Source organism: Haliotis asinina, chromosome 1, assembly GCF_037392515.1.
Source record: "Haliotis asinina isolate JCU_RB_2024 chromosome 1, JCU_Hal_asi_v2, whole genome shotgun sequence".
Taxonomy (NCBI): Eukaryota; Metazoa; Mollusca; class Gastropoda; order Lepetellida; family Haliotidae; genus Haliotis; species Haliotis asinina.
This window is the reverse complement of record NC_090280.1, coordinates 76,770,823-76,794,846: the sequence shown is the minus strand read 5'-3', so window position 1 is coordinate 76,794,846 and position 24,024 is coordinate 76,770,823. Positions and strand designations below refer to the sequence as shown.

At 40.9% G+C, this 24,024-nt stretch overlaps 2 protein-coding genes across 3 annotated transcripts; both read left to right on the top strand.

Moving 5' to 3' along the window:
• The first annotated feature begins 30 nt into the window (after nt 1-30).
• LOC137297334 (zinc finger HIT domain-containing protein 3-like) lies at nt 31-6,068 on the top strand. The gene is made up of 6 exons (XM_067829348.1): nt 31-99; nt 1,280-1,414; nt 2,120-2,151; nt 2,492-2,572; nt 3,886-3,960; nt 4,453-6,068. Exons 2-6 carry the CDS (start codon nt 1,344-1,346, stop codon nt 4,623-4,625), a joined length of 432 nt encoding a protein of 143 aa, XP_067685449.1. The 5' UTR covers nt 31-99; nt 1,280-1,343; the 3' UTR covers nt 4,626-6,068.
• Nucleotides 6,069-7,645: 1,577 nt separating this feature from the next.
• LOC137282838 (tripartite motif-containing protein 75-like) lies at nt 7,646-23,449 on the top strand. Of its 2 annotated transcripts, XM_067814580.1 has the most exons (6): nt 7,723-7,836; nt 11,599-12,116; nt 13,485-13,580; nt 14,705-14,828; nt 16,188-16,237; nt 22,535-23,449. In XM_067814580.1, exons 2-6 carry the CDS (start codon nt 11,733-11,735, stop codon nt 22,598-22,600), a joined length of 720 nt encoding a protein of 239 aa, XP_067670681.1. In that variant the 5' UTR covers nt 7,723-7,836; nt 11,599-11,732; the 3' UTR covers nt 22,601-23,449. The 2 variants fall into 2 exon arrangements, with proteins under 2 accessions (XP_067670680.1, XP_067670681.1); XM_067814579.1 differs by lacking the exon at nt 22,535-23,449 and having other exon boundaries at nt 7,646-7,836; nt 16,188-17,101.
• Nucleotides 23,450-24,024: the final 575 nt, after the last annotated feature.

The following is a 24,024-nucleotide window of genomic DNA, read 5'->3' as shown; positions in this document are numbered from 1 at the left end:
TTGTATTCTCAATTTTGACAATGAATAATCACAACTAACCAATACACAATAGGACATCACGCATGCGTCAAACATGAGCACATGTTGTGAGGGAACAGAGTAAGTTTCAACGGGAGTGCGATAAGTACCTGTTGACGAATAGAGAATGTGAATGTAGTCGTCCAATTTGATTAAACAACGATAGTACTCATACACAGACATTCTGACTGACATGTTATAAGGAGAGAGGACTGGATGTATAAATCTATTGATCGTCCGATGATAGGTTTTCGGACTTCACACATTCACGTTTTCGGAGGACGACTCGCATTATGACGAGGCTGGTTGTGTGACACAGACTTGGACTTGTTTTTAGCATAAAGTTGGCATTATCAAGTCAGAGATGTCGTGTACAAACGTTCACGTGATTTCTTGTATATATCATATGCTCATCTGATTCTTCAGACAGGAGATGGGTCGTTTTAATATTTGTCCTTACAATAGTGTACTATAAAATTATATTATATAGAAGGATGACTGCTTGTTATTAGAACTAAATGAGAACTAGAATGTTTCTTAAATCTGAATTGTAGGACTGCAACAATTCACCCACACCTCCATTCATTACAATTTTCGTTAATGGACCCGCAATTCAATCATTTTCGATCCAGTTCTTCATTAAGTGAAAATGTCAGATTTCATTTAACTCTCGTGTCGGCTGTTTTAGCCTGAAATCCATCATCAACTTGGCAATACCTACTAACAACAATTTTCTTTGGATAATTAGCCCAGCATCAACCAATCAAATTTCGCTTTATTTCAGTGCATAAATTGTTGCAGTCAAAACCATGTTTTGGCTGTGTAAGAATAATTCCAATAGGTAGTCAAAAATGGGATCAAAATAGTGATAACAGTTACTGAAAATCGAAACTAAGGTGTCAAATTTGATATACCATGAATCGAACCAAAGTGTTGTAGCTGTACTAAAGTGAGGCAGAGATGGATTCCATATGCATACTAAACATAAGTTGAGTTTTACTCGCCATTCAACAATATTCTAGCTATATGGACATGATGGAGGTGGTGCCAGGTCTGTAAAAAATCAGGTCTAGACCAGACAATCAAGTGGTAAACAGTATGAGCTTTGATCTAAATGGGATACTATGGCAGTCATCCAAGTGAGGCAGTCTGACCACCTGATTCTGTTAGTTGCCTCTTACACCAAGCAGACCTTTGGACATAGTACACATCCATGGTTTATTTCTATCTGTCTTTGTAATCTATATATAATTAATTTCAGATAACAAGTAGTGGATTGTTCATCTGTAAGTGAAACACACAGCCCCAGAGTTTAAACCATCAACATGCAGACACTGTGTGAAGTTTGCACTGAAGAGTCAGCCAAGTACAAGTGTCCCCAGTGTGTCCTCAGATAGTAAGTTATAAACTCTGACAAAAAGTGTCCTCTGTTCTTTCACAGCATGTTTTTTATAAGAAAGCAATTATGTTATTAACAATTATCATCCACTGGACATCAGGGCATAGGTTGATAATGATAGAAACTACGAAAGAAAATAAGTGTCATAGACTCATAAAAGTATTGGACCAACAAGATGAAGCAAATCAGAACCGTTAGTCTTCTAGTGGAATGATTTGAAAGTTACATCCCTTTTATGCACCAGGATACACTGATCTTAGTTAGAATCCCCTTATTGATGATTCTGGTTATCAGCATGTAAGTTTGGGGTTCTCAGTAACCAGTCACAGGCATGTATGCGAAACCTACCGCCTCTTGTATGTGAGACGGATGCGCTCTGCAGTACTAGTTGAAGTGCTACACCCTAATTAAATCAATCACCATGGAACCACTTGATCCTGTGCGAACATGGCGATGATGACAGGTGATAAAAGTGCCCAGTAAAATCCCAAGCATGGTGGTCAATTGCCACTTGTAAATAAACAGGTTTCTCGATCACAGATTCCACACTTTCATCATTTGATCTAAAGAGATTACAAAGGATGAACATTGTATCCTGGTAACAGGGTAGACCTATGGAATATTCCTGTCACTGTTAATTTATCTCACAGTAATGTCAAAATTAGTTTAGTGTTATATTTATTTTGTTTCTTTTCTTTCCAGTTGTTCTGTCCAGTGTTACAAGAAACACAAAGGTATGTCGTTGCCAGCTACTTGTAACTTGGATCTCTGTCATGTCAGCTTTTCGGTGACGTACATGTAAGGTCTAGGTCAGCAAATGTCATATAGCTGATGCACTATAATCATTGGGATGTAACTGTAATAATTTTAATCCAGGAGACATCAGTTGGATTGTCTAGTGGTTAAAGTGTTAGGTGGTCACACCAAAACCAGGGATCAATTACTCACTCACTCACTCACTCACTCACTCACTCATTCACTCAAGCAATCAAGCAAGCAATCACTCACTCACTCACTCAATCAATCAATCAATCAATTGCTATAATGGTTGAAGCCCTGTAACCTACGTTTCAGACACATGTGTGAGAAAGGATGCCAGCAGAAAGGATAGAGAGTCTGAGATGTTAGAGAAAGAAAGGATTCAGGAACAGAAAGGTTTGTTGAATGAATAGATGTGCACCTGCTTAATGGCGGCACTACCCAACAGAAACTTGACCACTGTTTCTGATTATTGTTTATTACTCTCATTCCTTTATTGCAGCTTTGTCAGATGGTATAATCATGTATTTATCTTTCTGTATAATTATGTGCACTCTAATTACAGTATCAGCTCCTTGGGGACCTGTGAAGGTCCTGGGGTAGAATAGGCCTTTGGCAACCCATGCTTGCCGTGAAAGGTGACTCAACTTGTCGCAAGAGGCGACCAACAGGATCGGTTGGTAAGGCTGGCTGACTTGGTTGACACGTCATCGGTTCCCGATTGCACAGATCGATGCTCATGCTGTTGATCACTGGATTGTCTGGTCCAGACTCGATTGTTTGCAGACCGCCACCATGTAGCTGGAATACTGCTGAATGCGGCGTAAAATTAAACTCACTCACTCACTCATCAGCTCCTTGGGAAATATACAACATATCTCTGCCTGGTACCAAAGATATCTTTCTATTTTTTATCTATATGATATTTATATAGTGCATATATCCATGCAACAGGTACATGCCAAGGGGATGGTTTTTCCTTGGTATCTCAACAGCACATTATATTCTCAACTCCCTGGCAATCAGCGCACCGAGTTAATTTTCATTTCTCATCCTAACAAGGTGCCCATTCACGGCTGGGTGGGCTTGGACACAGTCATAGTACTTTGCCCAAGTGTACTGGACGTTCTGTACCCTCAACTTGGTGTTTGCATGTATTCACATGGCCACCATGTGGTCATTTACCAACATATTCATTGGTTCATTTAAGTGCACAGGGTTATGTACTGTACACTAGGGCTTGTGACAAAACTGGAAGAGTCTGCACACAAGGTTGACTCCAACTTGAGAATGATTTTCTAATTCGGGACAATACACATCCGGTTGACACTACACCATTTCATGCCAACATCCATAATTGACAACTGCCGAATTGCAGAGCTTTTAAGTGATGATAAATTTGTTAGCCATGGAAGGGACTGAGAGTTTTTGCTGGTGTTGACAACTTGCCAGATTGGACAAATGCCAGTACTGACAGCTTCCATTGTATCATTTTAGTCTGGTACTTCAGACAAGACCCACAGCTCACTATTGAATATACAACATCAAGCTGGATACAGTTTAAATGCTATCGAAAGCTGTACATTGCCCCAATTTTGCTCACATTGTACAGGAGAGATCAGCCATTCCACACATACTGATATTGTTCGTTATAAGAACTGCTGAAACCTTGAAACACCAAATACATGTGTTTGTCACCATGGTTACAGAGGAGGGTGAGCTGTCAGACACGGAGCTCGAGACAACGGAAGACAAAGTGGAGCGACACCTGCTGGATAAACTTGGTATGATGTATCTCAACTTTTTTTTGTGACTGTTGATGCTTGTTGCCTGAGGCTTGTAAAGATCCAGTGGGGCCAGTAAATCTCCGGAGTCACTGGTGTGACTGGCTAGTGAATTTTCATAGGGTCATTTTGTAAATATATCACGCTTTCCAACTGGTTAAGTTATAATACACTTTTAAATCATTTTCATCATATATATGTTCATCAGTTTGATGAAACCTGTATCATGCCAACAATACCTAATTCCCATTTATTTTTGTAATCACTTGTTTAGTTTCTACATTCCAATTTTGGGCTAGTGAATTATTTTGGGGGCTAGTAACGTTCAGACACAGCTAGTCCGAGTGGTTAAAAGTATTTGGAAACTATTTCACACACCGTATTCAAAGAGTACTGTGAAAATCATTTTGAACCACAAAGTGAGTTACAAGTTTCATGTTCTTGTGAGAGTGGACTTGGAATTACTCATGTGTTTTCCTGTCTTCTGTACAGGAGAGTCCGAGGACCTGAAGACCCTTCTCCAGAACCCCCATTTACGTGTGATGATGTCGGCGTTGGTGAGTGCTGAAAACCCTGGCAAACTCATGGAGCAAGCCATGAAGGAACCCATTTTTACTGAATTTGCCGACGAGTGCTTGAAGGTCATAGAACCAGAGCAGACATGACAGTTGCTCAGGAAACTGATTAGATGTGTTAAATTGAAAAACAAGGAAACAGCTGTCGAAAATGAGACGGACATTATATGAAAGAATGTGTGAGTGACAGTCAAATCTGGGATCTATACATGTAATGATTGGTCATTGGTCTGTTGATGATCTGTTAATGATCTATGTATGATCTGTTGATGGTCCATGGTGTTCTATGGTGATGAGCTTTGGAGGGGTAGCCTAATGGTTAAACCATCTGCTGATCACACTGGAGACTCGGGCTCAATTCTGTACATCGCCACAATGCATGAAGCCCATTTCCAGAGTCTTCTGCCATGATATTGCTGGAATATTGCTAAAAGTGGTGTGAAAAACTATTCACACTCACTCTCACTCACTCACTCACTCTCTAAACTGATGAAGAAAGCAATCTAGTGGAGTCCTGATACCACATCACAGAATAGAAGACATCAGTGTTCATTGATAGTATCCATATTACACAGCTGAGCTTTATATTGTGAACAACAACTTAAACAAGATGGCCGCTGCATTCCCAGGTTCAGCAGTTAGTAATGTGCTCCTTGATCCCCCAGTGTCAGCAGCAGCCACACATCTCGCATCATTACATTGGCCTGTGGTCCATAGTAGATCCAGCCTAGTGACCAGTCCAGTGGTCTGCTGTTTCTGCCAGCATGAAAACAAATTCAAGAATCCAAAACTGTTTTCCCACTGGACATATTTTTTTGTGTGAGATTAAATGATCTCTTCGAGGACATGTCGTTTTGGCAGTATATTTTGTACAATGCTGTGACGTCATCAATTACATGACTCACAATGCTAGGATGTGATAAGCTTGGTGATGAAATAATTCTGTGACATTGCTGAACTGCAAGTCTAATGGCAGTACCATGTTCAGAGATGTCCATTTTCATTGCAAAAGGAGTGATATTATAGAATCTCACCCTTGTTGCTTCTGATATCAATTATATCAACACTTGTTGATAAAAGTGTTATCAGCAAGCCTTGTATATTTGTCACGTTATCAACTCATGATATCAGTAGACACTTGGGTGAGATTCATAATATCTTCAAGGAATCAAATTATCTTTCAGACATTTACCATTTACCTCCCTTTCCTATCTACAGCCAGGGTCGTTTTGGGCCACTCACTCATTCACTCACCAACCCAAGTCTTGCATGTCCTGCTGCTCTATGTAAGGGGAGATAATTAAGGTTAATGCCTGTGCTGAAAAAATTGCCTTTTTCAGTGCGTATGATTTCAAGTGAAGACATTGCAGTTATGATTAATAAATATCTCTTTTTTATTTAAAGGAATATACATATGAAGCGAGATCACTGTTTTTCATTGTATTTTTGTATTAGATATTATGATTTCATTGAGAGTTGTCATAACAATGATTGAAAAAGCTCTATATTAAATATTTTTTGGCATAAACTGGCCTCTCTTTTGTATCTGTGATTGCTGACATCAGTGTTAAACATACACTTCCTCATATTTGAATCAGGATGAAGGTGTGCCTTCCTACTGGATGGCATGGATGATGATCACAGTATTAGTCTTTGGTTTATGGTTTATATAGATACAAAAATGGCTGTATGATCAGGCATACCTTCCCTGGTGATTGACTGTCATTACAAACCTATGCAGCTGGAAGGCCCAAAGTCAGAATAGTCAAAATTTTAGCTTGTTTTAAAGGCGTTTTAAGAAATATTCGCCTAAATGCAACCACGAAAACCTGCAATGCATAATGCACGTCTAAGTAAGCGGAAAGAACATGTGGTATCGTTCACTATTAAAGGGCAAACGTGTTTAACTGAAACTGGAACCTTTGAAACTGAAGTCTGGTTCAGTCTGTGACGAATCACGATTTCTTCTTCACGGCGACATGGAAGACAGTGTGTTTACCGTCGGAGAAATGAATCTTTTGCCTCTAGTTGCATACGACCGAGTAGGTGGTGATAGTGTCATGGTGTGGGATGGCATATCCTAAACACAACGATCTGATTTAGTGGGGGTACAGGGGCATATGACAGCAAACCGGTTCATGAACGAAGTCTTTGCACGTCACATGCTTCCGATTATGGGCAGAAAGAGGGAGTTATTCCATCATGGCAACTCTATCTCCCATACAACACGCGCCACGTTTAGCTACTTTGGTCTAAGGTCAATGTTTTGACAATGTCAGTGGACTTCACTCCCACCAGATCTGAACCCGATAGAATACCTGTGGGATGAACTCGATCGATGTGTACATCAACGTCAAAACACGCCTCAAAGACTTCCATAACTGCCCATCGCATCGCATGAAAAGTGGGGAAGACTTCCGCAAGAGCGACCTTGTCGACTTATCCAGTCTGTTTCAAGACGGTGCCGAGCAATGGTGACCATACGAGTACTGACTTTGGCACCATCTTGAGAATTTAAGTAAACAGAAACACAATATTACAGGTTGCTGTTATGTTGGCGAACCCTTTCTCCATAGACGTGTGATCTTTTTAACATTTCTACCATTGAAATTGCATGGCATATAGTTGCTCTTAACTAACGCGATAAATTCTTCTAAAACGGCTTATGTGCTTCTTTCCATCCCTGTATTTAGGAGACAAACTTTATGAAACTTTTTTTTCCAGAGTTAGCCTGATGTTTTCAGTACATTTTGTGTTGAAGTGAATTATTTTTCATGACCCGATTTGATCCACTGAAAAAGAACTCTTGAGCGTAGTTCTTATGTCAGTCCAAATTCTTGGACTGGGTGATGATCACGTCATTTTCATTAAAAGCTACACCGCATATAATCGATACCAATGATAAACATCATTTTCAAACACCATTTACACCAATATCTCACCAGATATACATTTGTAAATTTGTAAGCATGTAAGTACATTTTATTACCAAATCGCACGAGGGCGCTATATATTAAATACTCACCCTATTATAATACACCAGCTGTTACCGCGATGTCACCGCTATACAGCATTAGGATTACCCTAATCGATTGTTTATCCTACAGTCCGACCGGCACAGAAGTATATTCAATCCACGTCACATCGTTACATTTTCGATAAAAACCGTCATGTACAGCGGATCTATATACAAACCTGTTGCGCGTTCCGCTGACTGGTCAGATCACGTGACCGACTTGTGAAAGGATGTCTGATGAAGATGAACGGTGCTAAATGACAAGTCGGGAATATTTCCAGACAGGTAAGTGTGAGGGTTAAGGTATGCTGTAATCAAGAGAGAAGGTTGTAGGCTAGACTTAGCCTGAATACGATGACTCATTCAATGTTTTATAATGTATCATGTTGTGTTGAGGGCTCGGGGTTGTGTGCCGTGCATGACGTCGTATTTCTGTGTTAGGGAAAGAGTAGGTGAGAAATCGTTGCGCTTCCCCCAGTGGATGTCGAGCAGTTAAATATTTTCATAGGAATACATGCTTAGGATTCCTTTGTGAGGGTATGGGTAGATGTCTGTTGTTTTATTTACCCGCCATTCGGAGTGGCCTGTAGGTCTAAATGTGAGGTTCAATAAGGGTGCAGTGAGTTCATGAAGTTTGGCAAATACCTACTTTCAACTGCATCTATACCAGTTTCAACCATTTATTATTTTTATAATTATTTAATGTAATCGTTTTGGGGTTAGCTATATTTGTTTTGTTTTTGTTTTCTTATTTCGGGTCGAAGGGGTAGGAGATAGGTGTTTTTAACGCCGGTTTTCATCGTTTCATGTTTCGTATACCTTATAAACGACGAAAAATCAACAGTTAAATAATCCATTCTTTCAATGCACATTGTTGACGACCGGCTGGTGCTGCCCAAAGCAAGAGTAGGACAATGGCATGAGTTTCACAGGCACCTGGTGTCGATACTGATTTTCAATGATCCATTAATTTAATGTCCATTTCGTACTTGCCGTTCAGCCAAGGGATGTCTGATTCGAAAGAAAAAAAATGTCTGATCTTTGTTTGTCGTTATAATCAAGATATCAGTGTGTTGATATGGTTAATGCTAAAAGTCCTACATGGAAATGGTCAACGCGATTTCTGGTGTCCATCACCGTGACGTAGCTGAAATATTGCTAAAACTAAACTCACTCATTCGCTCACTAACTGAAAACAGAATTTGACAAGATCAATATTTAGTTTCACGACATCGATTAGATAAATTAATAATTATACTGAACAACAAAAGAAACGCAACACTGGTTCTTGTCATTCTTTTAAATAGAAGAAATAAATATAAACGCATGCATTCATAAGGTTTCATTTTTTTCTCGAAAACTGCGTTTCTGTTGGTGTTCAGTATAATATATGAACAGGTCATCCATACAGTCCGTGTAGTGTGTCACGTGATAGATCTGAGGGAGTGTACGATTCATACACCCTGGCAACTCCGCCCTATATGGTTTAGTATGCTTTGACAAACAGAATTTACACACATTTATCTTAAAGGGTAATAACAATATGTACTCTCTTCCCCCCCCCCCCCCCTCTCCACACCCACCCCCCACCCCCCTTCTCAATATCCACTGCCATTCGTCACCTGAGTAGTATGGGAATACATAATGATTGTATTTTTCTGTTGGTAAAAGTGAGGAGAGGGTTGTTGTTGTTTGTGCTAGTGCGGATCTATATTTGTAATATACAGCTTGAGATTCAGACCACATGCATTGACAGTATATTAGCTATGGTGTGACGTGATCCATTGCACCTGTCCCAGGTAGACTTCATTCATTTGGCTCTGGTTTCATAATTTTAAAAAGATATCAGCAAGGTTACGGTGTCCTATCTGCTGTTTAGGAAACACAGTTTTCAGTATAAATGTGTGTGATACTTGAGAATGCTGGATCCTTGACTGATTAATAAATTTGAAGCGGCGTGGTGTGTTTAACAATATGAAAACCATATAGATGTTTTTTGTTGTCATTTTCTATAAGGCGGGTAGAAAATTGTCTTATCTAGCCTCATGTAAGAATGTCGAGTTTTGATTGGTCCACGTGACTCTGATAAAATACCATATTTTTCTTCAATGATTCATTCGATGGTGTGCTTACAGTACGTTCCTCATTTGGCGCAATGTTAAATGTACAGCGTGAAGTACTGACGTTAGATACACATCGTGAAGAACTGACGTTATATACGCCGTGAATCATTGACTTAATACACACACCCTGAATTATTGCCGTTTGATTCACATGGCAAAGTACTGACATTATACACATATGGTAAAGGACTGCTGTTACACACACATCATGTAGTACTGACGTTAAACACATAAGGCGAAGAATTGACGTTCACAAACTATGAATTACTGACGTTATACACACATGGTGAAGTGCTAACGTTACACACCGTGAATTATTGACTTTATATACACATTGTGAAAAACTGACGTTATATATACATATGGTGAGGAATTGACGTTATATACACATGGTGAAGAATTCCCGTTACGTACATACCATAAAGTATTGACGTTACATACACATATTGAAGAAATGACTTTATATCCCATTGGCGAAGAACTGACGTTATATACACATCGTGAAAAACTGACGTCATACACGTATGGTGAAGTATTGATGTTATACACACACCGCCAACTGTTAACGTTATATGCACATCCTGGAGAACTGAAGTTAAATGTGCATGGTGAAGTATTGACATTACACACACACCGTGAAGAATCGGAAGTTATACACACATGGAGAAGTACTGACGTAATGTACACGCCGTGAAGTGCAGTGAGTTAACTGAATCGATGCTTACAATTGACAACAATACATATGTTCTTCCGTCTGTCGAATTTCTGTCTGTTTTTTGTTGTTGTTTTTGTTGGGTTTTTTTTGTTTTGTTTTTTGTTTTTGCTCTTTTTTTTGCTTTTTGTTGTTGTTGTTGTTGTTTTGTTTTATTTTGTTTTTTGGGTTTTTTTTTTATTTGGGTTATTATTCTTTAGTGTTTTGGGTACACTTAATCAGTCATTGTCTCGAAAAAGGTAGTAATAAATATAGAACGTTACACGCGCAAACACTCAATCACACGTCGTGACTTTATATACAGATGGTTAAAGAACACTGACGCTTTACACACGTATTGAATCCCATGCAAGGCAAACACGACATCCATACTAGTTAGTTTCAGGAAAATAGTTTCAGACATGACGCACCACCAGTAATAAAAACACGAGGAAGCTTCCTTATGGATAAATATATAATAATCTTAAACTTTGTTTTTCTTCCCCCGAATATAAGGCTTCTTTATGACACTAAACAATACTAAACATGAAACAACGATATATACTGAACAGCAAAAGAAACGCCATTCGGTTTTTGTCAAGTTTGTAAATAGAAGATATAAATGTGAAAGGGTGCGTTTCATGAGATTCCCTTTTTCGAAAATTGCGTTTCTTTTGCTGTTTAGAATACATGTATATGGGGAAATGGAGTCATGCTCCCTTACCTTTGTTTCAATATCCTTCAAAAACACCGATTCGTCCTCAGTCGTCTTGGCTGCTGTGACGCAAATCTGTTATCATAAGTCCCACTGACCTTTGAACCGACCTCGCCGTATCAACCTCTCTTACCACAAAAACATACTCGCACATGTGAATGTAGTTTTCTTAGATAACTCATTGAGGAGGCGTAGTACACAACAAGAATCGAAACGGATCTAAGCATGCATGAGGCAAGGGTACTAATAATCAGATTATCTTATCATACATTGGTCAGGGATACTGAAGGGACGTAACTCTTTAACCTGTAATATATATTTATATTTTCTGTTAACTAAAATTCGCAGTTTACCCGAATATACTCCCAAATAACTTAATTATAAAATGGATATTTTTTTTATTTTTAAAACACAAAGGTTCTATCGAAAATCGTGCGTATTCTTTTTAGTATAATAATATGGGTCACATATCAATATCGCCTTCACGTAGGTCAAGATACATTGGTGTTTCATTGCAGCTGGATTCGCCCAAATATGGTTGTCATCGGATGCTCAACGACCATGTGAATTAATTATTGCGACTCTGAGGAAATGCTCAGCACTCGCCATATGTAGACAGGATACTAGTTGAACACGCAATACACAAGTCGTGATGGCCATGGCCTCGCCTGAAGTGGATGACCAACTGACAGAGGACTTAAACTGTCCAATATGTCTGGAGCTTCTGACCGAACCAGTGACGCTCTATAACTGTTTCCACTCGTTCTGTAAGCGATGTCTTCAGCAGTCGATACAAGGAGCTCGTGATACGTACAGGAATCCGTACGCTTGTCCCCAGTGTCGCCGTCGTTTCCTCCCCAGCGACAGCGAAAAGGTGAACCATCACCTCCAAAATATCGTTAACAGTCACCGGAAGTCGCAGGAACGGATAGCGGAAATACGTCAGTACGAAATGAAGGATGTGAAGCCGAAGTCTCATGAAGGAGTAGTTGCTGCTGTTGAAACCGCAGACAGGCCATCCAAGGCAGAGCTTGATGTAGGTATTTCTTTGGTTAAAAATCAGGCGTAGAGTGACCTCTGTCCGTGAACATCCGGACCCGTGAAGCTCCGGTCGAGAATTGGTCATCAGCAACCCATGTTTATCGTAAGAAGCGAATAACGGTTTTGGGTGGTCAGACTCTCTGACTTGGTTAACACACGTGATCGTATCTTAGTTGCGTAGATCGATGTTGATCACTGGATTATCTGATCCAGACTTGATTATTTACAGAGCGCCGCTATAAAACTGGAATATTGGTGAGTGTGGCGTTAAACAAACATACATGTACAACCAATCTGACTGATTCTGACTATGAATGACCCAATCTCATCTTGAGCATCACATGCTTGCAAACTGTGACTAAAATGAGAGCTGTTAGTTTGTCTTTGTGCCCCTGATGTGTGGGTAGGTTCTTGGTCTTTCAACAACTGGTTTGCTTGATTCAGACCAGTCTAAGTAAACTTAACCTCAGTACTTACACTCCACTTCTGAGTCTAACAAAACCTTATGGGAGGTGGCGTCGGGTAAACTTTAAGATTGACCAATCAGAACACAGCTTACCAAATCGCGAAAGTGGACATTCGCACATACCTTTTGAACTTGTTATCTGGAAAAGGTTCGTACCCGAACGATTCCGAATGCTATTTAGCGTACGCGCACTTACTGGTGATGCACACGGCGCTCGTTACAATCATGACAACGGCGAGTAAACAGTCGCTGAAAATAGTGGTTTTGGCAATATTCAAAGATGTCAGCTTGTGGAAATATTAGCTAATGGTAACCATGTCAACAGAAACCCTGACATACTGAAGGTAAAAAAAAAATATGCGGATTTTTGTTTGTTGAGAGATCTATGTCAGTGACTTAAATATTTTGAAGTCCCTCCGATTCCTAAGTAGTAGCCGCATTCGTAACTACTCGTCTCTTTCCGTGACCTACAAGAAGACGCTATCCGGCTTGCCGAAATGACACGAGTAGTTACGAATGTAGTAGCCGTTGTCTGAATCTATTTAACCCTCTAGCGTTTGGACGGTCACAGGTCGTTCAAACGTTACCTGACGCGACCTCCTACTAGGGTTTGTTAGACTCAGTGGTAACGAGTGTAAGTTTACTTAGACTGGATTCAGACGTGTTTACCCGCAATTTGCCATACAGATAAACTCACTCACCCACAAGCTACTGAGGCTGTAATTTTCACTCACTTGAAGATTGTTGTACTTAACATCTTGCTATGGTTGGTGCTATGAACACACATGATGAATTTCAGATATAGTTCATCAAATGTCTTGCCACGCCCCCTGTGTCTATGAATTACATCTCCCATTGATGGTGAAGTTAATACGAATGTAATCACTTTCTGTCCAGAACCTCACATCCTTCCTGTCGACAGTGGATACAAAGCTTCAGTCTCTACTGACCGCACTTGACCAGTCCAGTATTAATGCCGGGGGAATAAGGCAGGTGCGTGAGGGTTTTTTTGTTTGTTTGTTTGTTTCTTTTATATATATTATCAGGTGTTGTGGGTCTGATGCGTGTCCTGAGACAGGTACTGTGTGTCTGGTGCGTCTATAAGCTGTCTGTCTGATCCGTGTTCTGAGACAGATAATGTGTGTCTAATGTGTGTCCTCGGGCAGATGGTGTATGTCTGATGCGTCTCCATGCACGTGTGGTGTGTGTCTGATGCGTGCTCTTGTTTGTGATGTGTCTGATCAGTGCTTTTGGACAAGAGCACGTTGTGTTTCATACATTGTATATCAGGTGCGTTCTCCGTTGCTAGTGTTTTCGGTCAGATGCGTGGCCTGGAACAACTGTTGTCTCTGCTCTGTAACAGGTGTTGTGAGACGTTTGTTTTCTATCAGGTGGTGTGTGCATATTACGTGGTGGTGTTGAGTGTCAGATCCTTTCTCCAGGACAGATCTTATTTGTGCATATATTGTACTTTATGCCTCCAGCGCTTGCCCTGGGGCAGGTGTTGTCCCTTCTCTGTTACAGGTGTTATTTCTGAGGGTCATATGTTGTACGTTGTATGTTAGGTGCATGTCCTGGGGCAGGTGTTGTCCCTTCTCTGTTACAGGTGTTATTTCTGAGGATCATATGTTGTGCGTTGTATGTTAGGTGCTTGCCCTTGGACAGGTGCTGTACTGTTTCAAATAATATAATTCATAACACTCGTGTATATCTCGGATGGTGATGGTGCGACTGTATACTGAACTTTGTTGTCGTGGATGTGTCTTCATTGTAACAGTGACTTCCTTTGTTATTTAAAGTTTACGTGTCTGGTCAGCAGTTTCATTGAAGAAACACGAAACCGTTGAACCCGTGAACATCCGGGTTAGAATTGATGTTCCGCAACCCATGCTTGTCGTAAGAGGCGACGAACGGGATCGGATGGTCAGGCGCGCTGACTGTTGCGTAGATGGATGTCCATGCTGTTGATCACTGGACTGTCTGGTCCAGACACGATTATTTACAGAATGTCACCATACAGCTGAAATATTTGCTAAGTGCGAAGGTAACTAAATTTAACAAACAATCTGTTGTGCCATTATATGCAGTTAATAACCAGATGTTGCCTTCACAATCAGAAAGTGTCGGATGAGCCCTCAGAAGATACCACCATTGTGTCCGAACAAGTAGAAAACCCTCCTCTGCCATCAGTGGAAGAAATCAGCAGTACACATCCACCCAATACACAACAACAGCACATCGGTAACAATGTCGATTGTTTTTTTTCACTTCTCACAGAGACCATATATCGATATTTGATCTCCGCTTATGATACATAGAGAATCTCACCCAAGTGTCCACTTATATCAAATATATCAGCTAGTGTTGATGTAATTGATATCAGTAGACACGAGGGTGAGATTCTATTTGTCATCCAAAATCATTCTTCATTAGCCTTCAATGAAAAATGTCCGTACATCTCTGAACACAGCACTGGCATTAGATTTGCAGTGCAACGATGTTCATGACGTGATTGCATTGTCAGGGCATTGTGCAAAATCTACTGTCAAAGCGACATCTCCTAGGAGATATCGTCCTATCTCACACAAGCGATAGATCCTGTGGAACACAGTTTTGTATATTATACACTACATAGATAATAGATAACTTCCTGTGAGACCCGTGAAGGTCCCGGGGTGGAATAGGCCTTCAACAACCCATGCCTGCAATAAAAGGCGACTATGCTTGTCGTAAAAGGCGACTAATGGGATCGGGTGGTCAGGCTCGCTGACTTGGTTGACACATGTCATCGGTTCCCAATTGCGCAGATCGATGCTCTTGTTGTTGATCACTGGATTGTCTGGTCCAGACTCGATCATTTACAGACCGCCGCTTTATTATCCACTTGGCGATTAGAACCAGTCTCTTCTCTGTTCACCCATATTTCTTCAAACGCCGCAAAACCCTAGCTGACTCACTATCTCTATGTAGCCATGATTGTTCAATACAACCATTACATTTCACTAGAAACGATTTAGTTCCTCCCGACATAACTTTGTTATCTTTACTGGATTTCCTTAAGTTGGAAGTTGATGTTATTAAGATGAGGGGCCGGCAGGATAGGCCAGTGGTTAACACTGAGTTCTCGAGTTCGATTCCCCCATTGGCCCAATGTGTGAAGCCCATTTATTGTTCGGATATTGGTAAATGCGGCGTAAAGCTAAACTCACCGACTCTCTGTAAAGTTGAGAAGATTAGCACAATCAAATAGCCTACATGCTTTAAATACAAAACGGGCGGGGGTAGCCTAGTGGTTGACGCGTTCACTCGTCACGTCGAACACCAATGTTCGATTCCCTACGTGGGCACAAGATGTAAAGACCATTTCTGGTGTCCCTCGCCGTGATATTGCTGGAATACTGCTAAAAGCGGCGCGCTGAACTTCCTTAAATACAAACGTCAATGCCAGAGCATTCGATTTGTCAAACTACAGATTCCGCTAGGCTTAAAAAGCATGGTAGCCGTGCAAATTAGGTGTATAATAACCTGGACACCAATACTGACCGCAGATGTTTGTATCCTTGAATTGCCAGTCATATCGTTGCCATCTTCATGTTTCAGATTGCAACTTTGAAGCAGAATCATTCAGCGAGTTCTTGGAGCGATCTTTGGTAATAGTCAAGAAACACTTCCTTCTGATCATGTTTCTCATACACGCATGCGCACTGATCTTCTGTTTCCTGATGGGTGTGTTGTGACCATGGTGACACGTGACACGTTTGTTTGCATGACGCTTGTGACCTGAGTTTGTACGTGTGTGCGCGTTCTGCATGCTGCAATATATTAGGAACCGACGTCTTTCATTTCTCAATTGGAATAGCAGTATTTTACCTACACAGTCATGGCCAGGTTTATAAACTCAATCAAAGTCAAGTGGCACGTGAGAAGAAAGGTTATTAGTTAAAATAAATAAAATAAAAATAAAATGTAGACTGATTGTTTATTGATGATGATGATGATGATGATGATGATGATGATGATGATCACCGTAACAGGGTTGAAATGATACATGATAGGATACACAAAACGATGCGAATATTTGCGTCAAAACGTGCGCATCCCTTTTGTCCGTAAAGTTTATCAAATCATAAGCGTATCTATTTGGTCTCAGGTGAAAATATACTGGGCACCCCTTTTTTCCCAACAACTGCACATTCCTGATCAGGTTCAAAAGGAAAAGCTTGTTGCTGGAACCTCTTCGTAGTGGCTGGTTTAAAAAATAAATTCGAAACGCTAATTTTTCAATATTTATACTAACAGGGGTGACTGGGAGAGGATACAAAATATTTTAACAAGAGTATCGTTTTGAATCGATACAAAAAATTATATATTGCATGGTATGAAAACTCACTATGCACTCGTGCACCTATGTATCGTTTCAGCACTATTGCGTGACCGTACCACCACAGCTACTGTCAGTTTTCTCACATACATTGCATATTGTATAGTGTTGACTCAAGAAATGGTATACAACGCATATCGTAGTATTTGTTTGGCCCTACGGTGTTCGGCTGATTGGTTTGTTAGCACCATGTAAGTGCTGGTAGACTTCATCAACTGAGTGGCGAGGCGATAGCGTTGTGTTAAACCGTTCGCTAAACCCGCTACCAGTAAAGCTTGGCTGTGGTGTCCTTACCTCGATGAACCCATAAACATGTAGTTGATATCCCGGCTGTAACTGAACTGACGCTGTGCAAAATGACGTCATAACAGAAATTGAAAACCCGTGCACGCTTTTCCTGCTCATGGTCTTGTCTCGTGATTTACACTTATCTGTCAGTCAGTCACAACACAACAGTTATATCGTCATGCTTTCTCATCGACACCTCAGCTCCAGCCCGTTACCAACCACAGTCCAAAGCCACAAAACGTTCGTAGCGTTACGACATTCGTAAGCCTTTTGTGAAGCCATTCGTAACTACTCGTCTCTTTCCGTGACCTACAACGGAATGACACGAGTAGTTGCGATTGATAGTGAAGTATTAGTAAATTGTACCAATATCCCGTCATGGACAGTATATACTTTGATGGCAGCTTTTAGCGTTACAAGCACCTGTGAATGAGATATTAATCGGTCCCAAATGAAATCAAACGGAGTTCAACTCCGGAGTTCAACGCGGATGCACCGAACACCGGAGCACGGTCACTAATACAGTTCACTCACTCTGTAGCGCGTACTCGACAGGTTGTGTTTTCTGTCACCCCTGACATGCTCGAATTGTATGCGTATCAACGTCGAGATGAACAATCGCTTGACCTGCTTTAACAGTCACCTTTGATAACACGAGGATAACTTATAATTCCTTTAAATGTCTGAGAGTGGTGGTAGTCGATTTCTAAATGACAAAAGCTTCCTGAGAGTATCCAAATAAATTCCAACATATGTCATATTTGGGATTTCACTTTCTTAGTAAAGTACAAATTCTAGTACTTTTTTCGGTTGAGTCCCATCCGGGATTCGAACCCGCACCCTCAGAGTCAGGCACCTAATCGCCAGCACACAAAGTCAGCCGCCTAGCCCGCTCAGCCACCGCGACTTCCAAAATGAAAGTCGGACAACTGGTAGTCTAGACTGCTTACTTTGTGTAATCATAGATAAATTCCATACGTATAAAAACAATCATCCCGCAAAACCTTGCACTGGTACATGATAGATGATCCAATAGAGCCCTTGCAGAGATAATATGTTGAACTGGGCAATAACCAGTGCCCTTTATTGCCTTACCCAGTTATCAATAATATATCGGTAGGCGAGGTGGGGGATGTGTTAAATGTGAGTGCCAAAAGAAAGCGTGAAGCTTGCCTTACACTTCAAGTTCTCACTTTTAAGATTTAAGGTATCACGAGACCAATACAGAACGCATCTTAGTCATGGTAACCATGCCATTAAATGCCATGTCGAAAAATATTATTTTAGTTTCACATCCGAGAATTATGGTAAAACGAATAATTTTCGAATTATCGTTACGCTCGTAACAAAGAGATAATATAAATAAAAATATAATAAGAAAAATAAAAACTCAAAATAAAAAAAATATATATTTATGACTATACAGAATACAAATTAATTAAATTATGATAAAAAAAATGAACGCATCTACTTAAAAGAAGACATGATGTGATTCGAAAAAGGTGCGATGTCCAAAGACGCAACTGCGTTTGGTGTCAGATGTTAAACAATCCTCGCTGAATAGTTCAGTGACCTGATAAAACATACACGTGTTCAGTATGCATGAAATGATTATGTTCAGTATCCCAGAACATACCTACCATTGACCTCGTCTGCACACTCTCCTTGTTGATTTGAAACGTACTTGTGTAAAGTTCACATTCATGATTGACTGTGTCTAGAAGTGAAACGAACAAAAAAAAATGGTTATTCGATGGTTCTGAATTTGATATGGGTATCAAAGCTCTACTTAACCTGATGTTTACAGTGTTTCAGCAACTGGTAACGCTTTCGTAAAGTTTGGATTATACTGGTGGAAACAAATAAGGGAACACATGAAAATATTCGAGTTTGGGCAGACACAGCAGTGGTTGATATTATGAGCTTTGTCAGGATACGACGACTTCAAGACTGTCTGGTATTTTTAAGTCAACGGGTCCCACCATGCCGTGTTAAGTCGCCCGTAGAATCAAGGGATGTTGTGGACAAAGAGGTTGGTACACGTAAAACCAACCCCTCAGACGCTCTGCAGCGAGGGAGGGACTATAGAATAAACAACTATAAACAATATACCATCAATGGTGGGGACACCGAATTGGGTTCTACACATTACACTCATATAAGGAATCGAACACGCGTTTTCGGCATGACGAGCGAAAGCTTTAACCACTAGGCCAACTCACCGTCCCCGCTGTGTAGAGAGGCGCCTGTAATGTTTTCGTCCTTTGGACTTGGGTTTGAATCCCATATCCTCACCGAGCCCTGATGTACCGAAATAGACACCTCACCGAACCCTGATGTGCCGAAGTAGACACCATGCAGGTGTGTGCTCATTTGATTCTTTGTTGCCAGCAATATACCAAGCCATTTGGCCGTCGTCTGTAAATTATCGAGTATGAACTTGAAGTCAATCCTGTAGTCAGCAGCATCAGTATCGACCTATTCTCTATAGTGCGTTGAAAAGCTTGGACATATCAGTTCAGTGTGGCAGTTTGATTCAGCATGAGCAGTCTCGTGCACTAATCAATTGGAATTACTGCTTATTTTATGCAGCTGTCGCCGTATACGTTTCAAATTTAAGAAAAAGCTCATCATATAATTCGTGGATTGGGCGCAGGCGATCGTTCGATAGCACACATGATCTTCCGAATGGTTCCGAATCAATCCCGAATGGTTCCGACGTAGAACAGATGCCCATTCGTAACTACTCGTGTCATTACGGCAATCCGGATGGCCTCTTGTAGGTCACGAAAAGAGACGAGTAGTTACGAGTGAATAGATGCACGGTATTAGCTGTACTTGTCATCCGGAGAGCTGCGGTGCTGAGGTGTATGAATTGGTTGAATGCATTTCTGCAAGCCTTTCTCCAAGTCTGTGATAAATGATAATTTCATGGATTTATAGTAATTTTAACCTATAATTGGAGTGTAGTGAGTGAGTTTAGTTTGACGCCGCTTTTAGCAATATTCCAGCAATATCACCAGAAATGGGCTCCACCCATTGTACCCGTGTGGAAAAGCGAACCGTGACGTGACGAGCCAAAGCCGTGACCAGTGGGCTACCCCCTGCCCCTGGAGTATGGTACTGCTAACGCCGCCTTTTATACAGATACTTGATAGAATTTTGCGTGTTTGTGTGCTCATCTATCTGCCGTTCAAAATAGTCAGAATATATATATATGGTAGTATTACTGTCGTTCTCTTGAAGGAGAACGAAGGAACAAAAGAAATATAATATATTCATGTGACAGACGCTTTTCCGCCATGGTCGTGGTTTCCCGTCCATAGTATTACATATCACAGCGACGGAACTCTTGTACAAACGCCGGGTTGTTGTTCGTGCGTTAACATGCAATTGGTGTGACGGCCGCGTTAAGCAGGAACAGTTGGTTGCAGTCAGGACCAAATACAATGGACAGACTGGTCAGTCTCGGTGCTCATATTGTGAAATCTTTGGCGGTGTGCGAAACTGCCACTAGCCCGCTTACCCGTGGCTAGTAAAAATCCAGTCGGGCCAGTGTTCAGTCACTGGCACGACTGGCTGTTGAATGTTCATGGGGTCCTTTTGTAAATATAACACTCCGACTTGTTAACTTATAATGTATTTTTAAATCATGCTCGATTATGACCTGATAAGAATGTTCATCTTAGTATGGCAGTTGAATGATGAAACCCGTGTTCACATTCAGATTTCGGACGAGAGAATTATTTTGTGGGCTAGTAACTTTCAGACATAGCTAGTGTGACTGGATAGCAAATGTTTGTTTTAAACATATTTTATTCGAAAATGAAATGGATTGGGCACAAGTTATCCAGCTTAAGAAGCAAATGTGAAAGGTATTTCGCACACTGAACGCGGGTCGTAATATTAATCACACAAATGTCTGGTCAAGGTTCAACTGCTTCAGAGGCTAGCACTGTCCACGGCGTTTAAAATATCAACACACCAAATCGAGTTAACCTGCATTCGGTTGGAGTAACATTTCTTTCTGAAAAAGGGCAAGGTGCCACTGATTCAATAGTCCTCTCCAGCTGTGTGTTAGATTTGTTTTGTTTTAAGTGTTTCATCTCAAGCCATTGGATTACACACGATATCGCCATTGCTAGTCACATAGTCCTCGAACCGTGATGTTTTTCAAACACTAGATACACGATCATCAAGGTTCTCCCATCTCACTCACGGGGTTATTTTTGGTCAATATGTTACATTTTCTAGGACTTAGCATCAGTGTAGTGAGGTCTTGACCACCCACTGCCCGCTTTTTATTCCACAGATACATAATCCTATTAAATCAATACAGAATGTTCTTGTAGTGGAAACGTTTTGGTTTAGATTATTTGTTTAAAAGAGCACTATTGGACCATAAGTGTCCACTCTCCAAAACTACAAACTGACAGAATGGACGACAGTGGGATAAAGATCGAGACATTGTCACATGGGAGAACACCACATTGATGCAAAGCACGTGAAAACTTTATTCGTAACTACTCGTCCCTTTCCGTAACCTGAAAGCATTCGTCACGTTTCCGCTGGGAGACTCTGTGTTGTAGATTATCCGTGCTTTCCGGGACCTCCAAGAAGACCCGTCCACCATTCGTCACCACTCGTCCCTTTCCGATACCTCGCTATTCGGCTTGTCCCGGAAAAAGCGACTTGGTCACGATGTGATATTAAGCATCATTCAAATCAAACAGGAATAGAGTTATCGATCTTGTTTAAAATAGTTCTGATATCCATGCGCCAATATGATATCCTTCCAGATGGGCACGAGTCGCTTGTCGGTTTGTACCGGGATTATACGAGTTGGCCACGAAATGACCCGAAAGAAGCCTTCTTTCACGTTACGGAAAGATACGAGTCGTTACGAATGCTGAAACCCTGTGGAATATCTGGAATCGGGTATTTTCCATTGGCTGCTTAATATAAAACCAGCTAACACAGTATCATTCCCTTAACAGTTTACATTTTCAAATCATGTGTTTGTATTTGAAGCAGGTATTTATTCTGAAGAGTCCCACCCATCAAAGATATGAAAGTATGACAGTGGCTTAAACGACTAAGTACATTCAGGGAGGGTAGTTTATAACCCAAAACCGTATTTCCAGAGTAGGAAACGTTGCAGAACGTTTTCTTGCACCTCAGGCATGTCTGTGCCGCTGAAACCATGCCAATTTACATCATATAAGGACGGTTTGAGATATCTACACAAATATTACCCCCTGAATGTTGATATTTTCAGTCAGGGCGACCAGTCCGAGTGAGATGGGATCTCCTCTGTGTCGATTCAGACGACGTTTTGTGCTAGTCACGTGATCAGCTTATTCAGACCGGAAACTGTGTGACGTCACGATGAACAAAGGCTCACCCATCGTGCGGAAGTAGAGGCCACATGTGTTACAGCATGATAAGGGGCATTGGTGCAGTGGGGGCAAATACGTTCAGTTTTAATTTAAATGAAAGGCACAGTATTCATCAATAATTGCCTGCTTTCCATATGCATCTGGAACTGTCTCCCTTCCACAATGCAATCGTGAAGGCTTGCAGCAGTCTTCGGATCGTTGGTGTAATGGGCCTTGAATGTCACATCCTCAATTACTTGATCGAGAAGATACCTTATCCTCGAATACATGATCGGCAAGATGCGAGAGTCCTCATCATTCCAGTGTATGTACCCTATTTAGGACCCTCAGTATGGGGTTCGATTCTTCAGTTTGGTGCAATGGGTGAAGCCCATTTGTGGTGTTCCCACCGTAGTTTTGTTGGAATATTGTTGAAGAAGTATACTGACTTGATCAGATATTCAGATATTCAGATATTCAGATATGTAGTAGTTTTGTATTGTTGTACAATTTCAGCAATATATAGATGATTAGAAACACATCAGGCGATCCGGGTTTACATGTATACAGGTCCCCTACAGCTCACTTGAACTTAAGGGGCAGCTGAATGGGTCTGTGGTCTCGCACACTGAGGTGAGTTCTTGTGTGTTGTACCGGACTATGTACATCCTTGCTCACAAGATCGATCACTGGATCACTATAGGTTGTTCTTTCCTATCAAAATATTACTTGTTCTGTAAATAAAGTTTCATTTTTGATGCATGTATGGCTTTGTCGATTGCAGTTACAGATGTGGAGAAATAAAATGAGAGAACGAATGTGTGATTGAATGTGCTGATATGATCATTGTATAATTTAGATTAAACACACCTAAACTGCGGCAGTTAAGCCTAGTTGTGAAAGCGTTCTCTTGTCAATGTCATAGATTCTGGTTCGATTCCCAAATGACTGAAATGTGTGAAGCCCATTGCGAGGTGCAACCCGCCGTGATTTTGCTGGCATATAGCTAAAAGCGGCTTTAAACCAAAAATACCGAACAAACTGCTGGGTTAGTGGCTAAAGCGTTCGCTCCTTACCTCAATGACCAGGTTCGATTCTCCACAAAGCCACAATGCGTGAATTCTTGTTGTCCCCGGTCGTATACATCATATGTACTCTTTATGTCTTGCCCGATAATACCAAAACGGACAATGACGACTATTTTGCATCTATAATACGTGTTTACATTCAAACATTGTATTCATATGGGGACTCGAACCCGGAGTGAAGAGCGAACGCTGTAGCCACTAGGCTACTCCACCGACCCTCAGCTCTGTCCATTGTAAATTAAGATACATTTAACTTGCGGGACAACTGTTGGAACTATCACATCTACATCTACCCGGGTTTC

Bases quoted from the DNA above. Each gene is read 5' to 3' on its own strand.
- LOC137282838 (XM_067814579.1), top strand. From the start codon at position 11,733: ATGGCCATGGCCTCGCCTGAAGTGGATGACCAACTGACAGAGGACTTA. The intron at 13,581-14,704 runs GTGCGTGAGGGT...CTTCACAATCAG, and splicing joins ATGCCGGGGGAATAAGGCAG to AAAGTGTCGGATGAGCCCTC. The intron at 14,829-16,187 runs GTAACAATGTCG...TTCATGTTTCAG, and splicing joins TACACAACAACAGCACATCG to ATTGCAACTTTGAAGCAGAA.
- LOC137297334 (XM_067829348.1), top strand. From the start codon at position 1,344: ATGCAGACACTGTGTGAAGTTTGCACTGAAGAGTCAGCCAAGTACAAG. The intron at 1,415-2,119 runs GTAAGTTATAAA...TTTTCTTTCCAG, and splicing joins CCCCAGTGTGTCCTCAGATA to TTGTTCTGTCCAGTGTTACA. The intron at 3,961-4,452 runs GTATGATGTATC...TCTTCTGTACAG, and splicing joins ACACCTGCTGGATAAACTTG to GAGAGTCCGAGGACCTGAAG.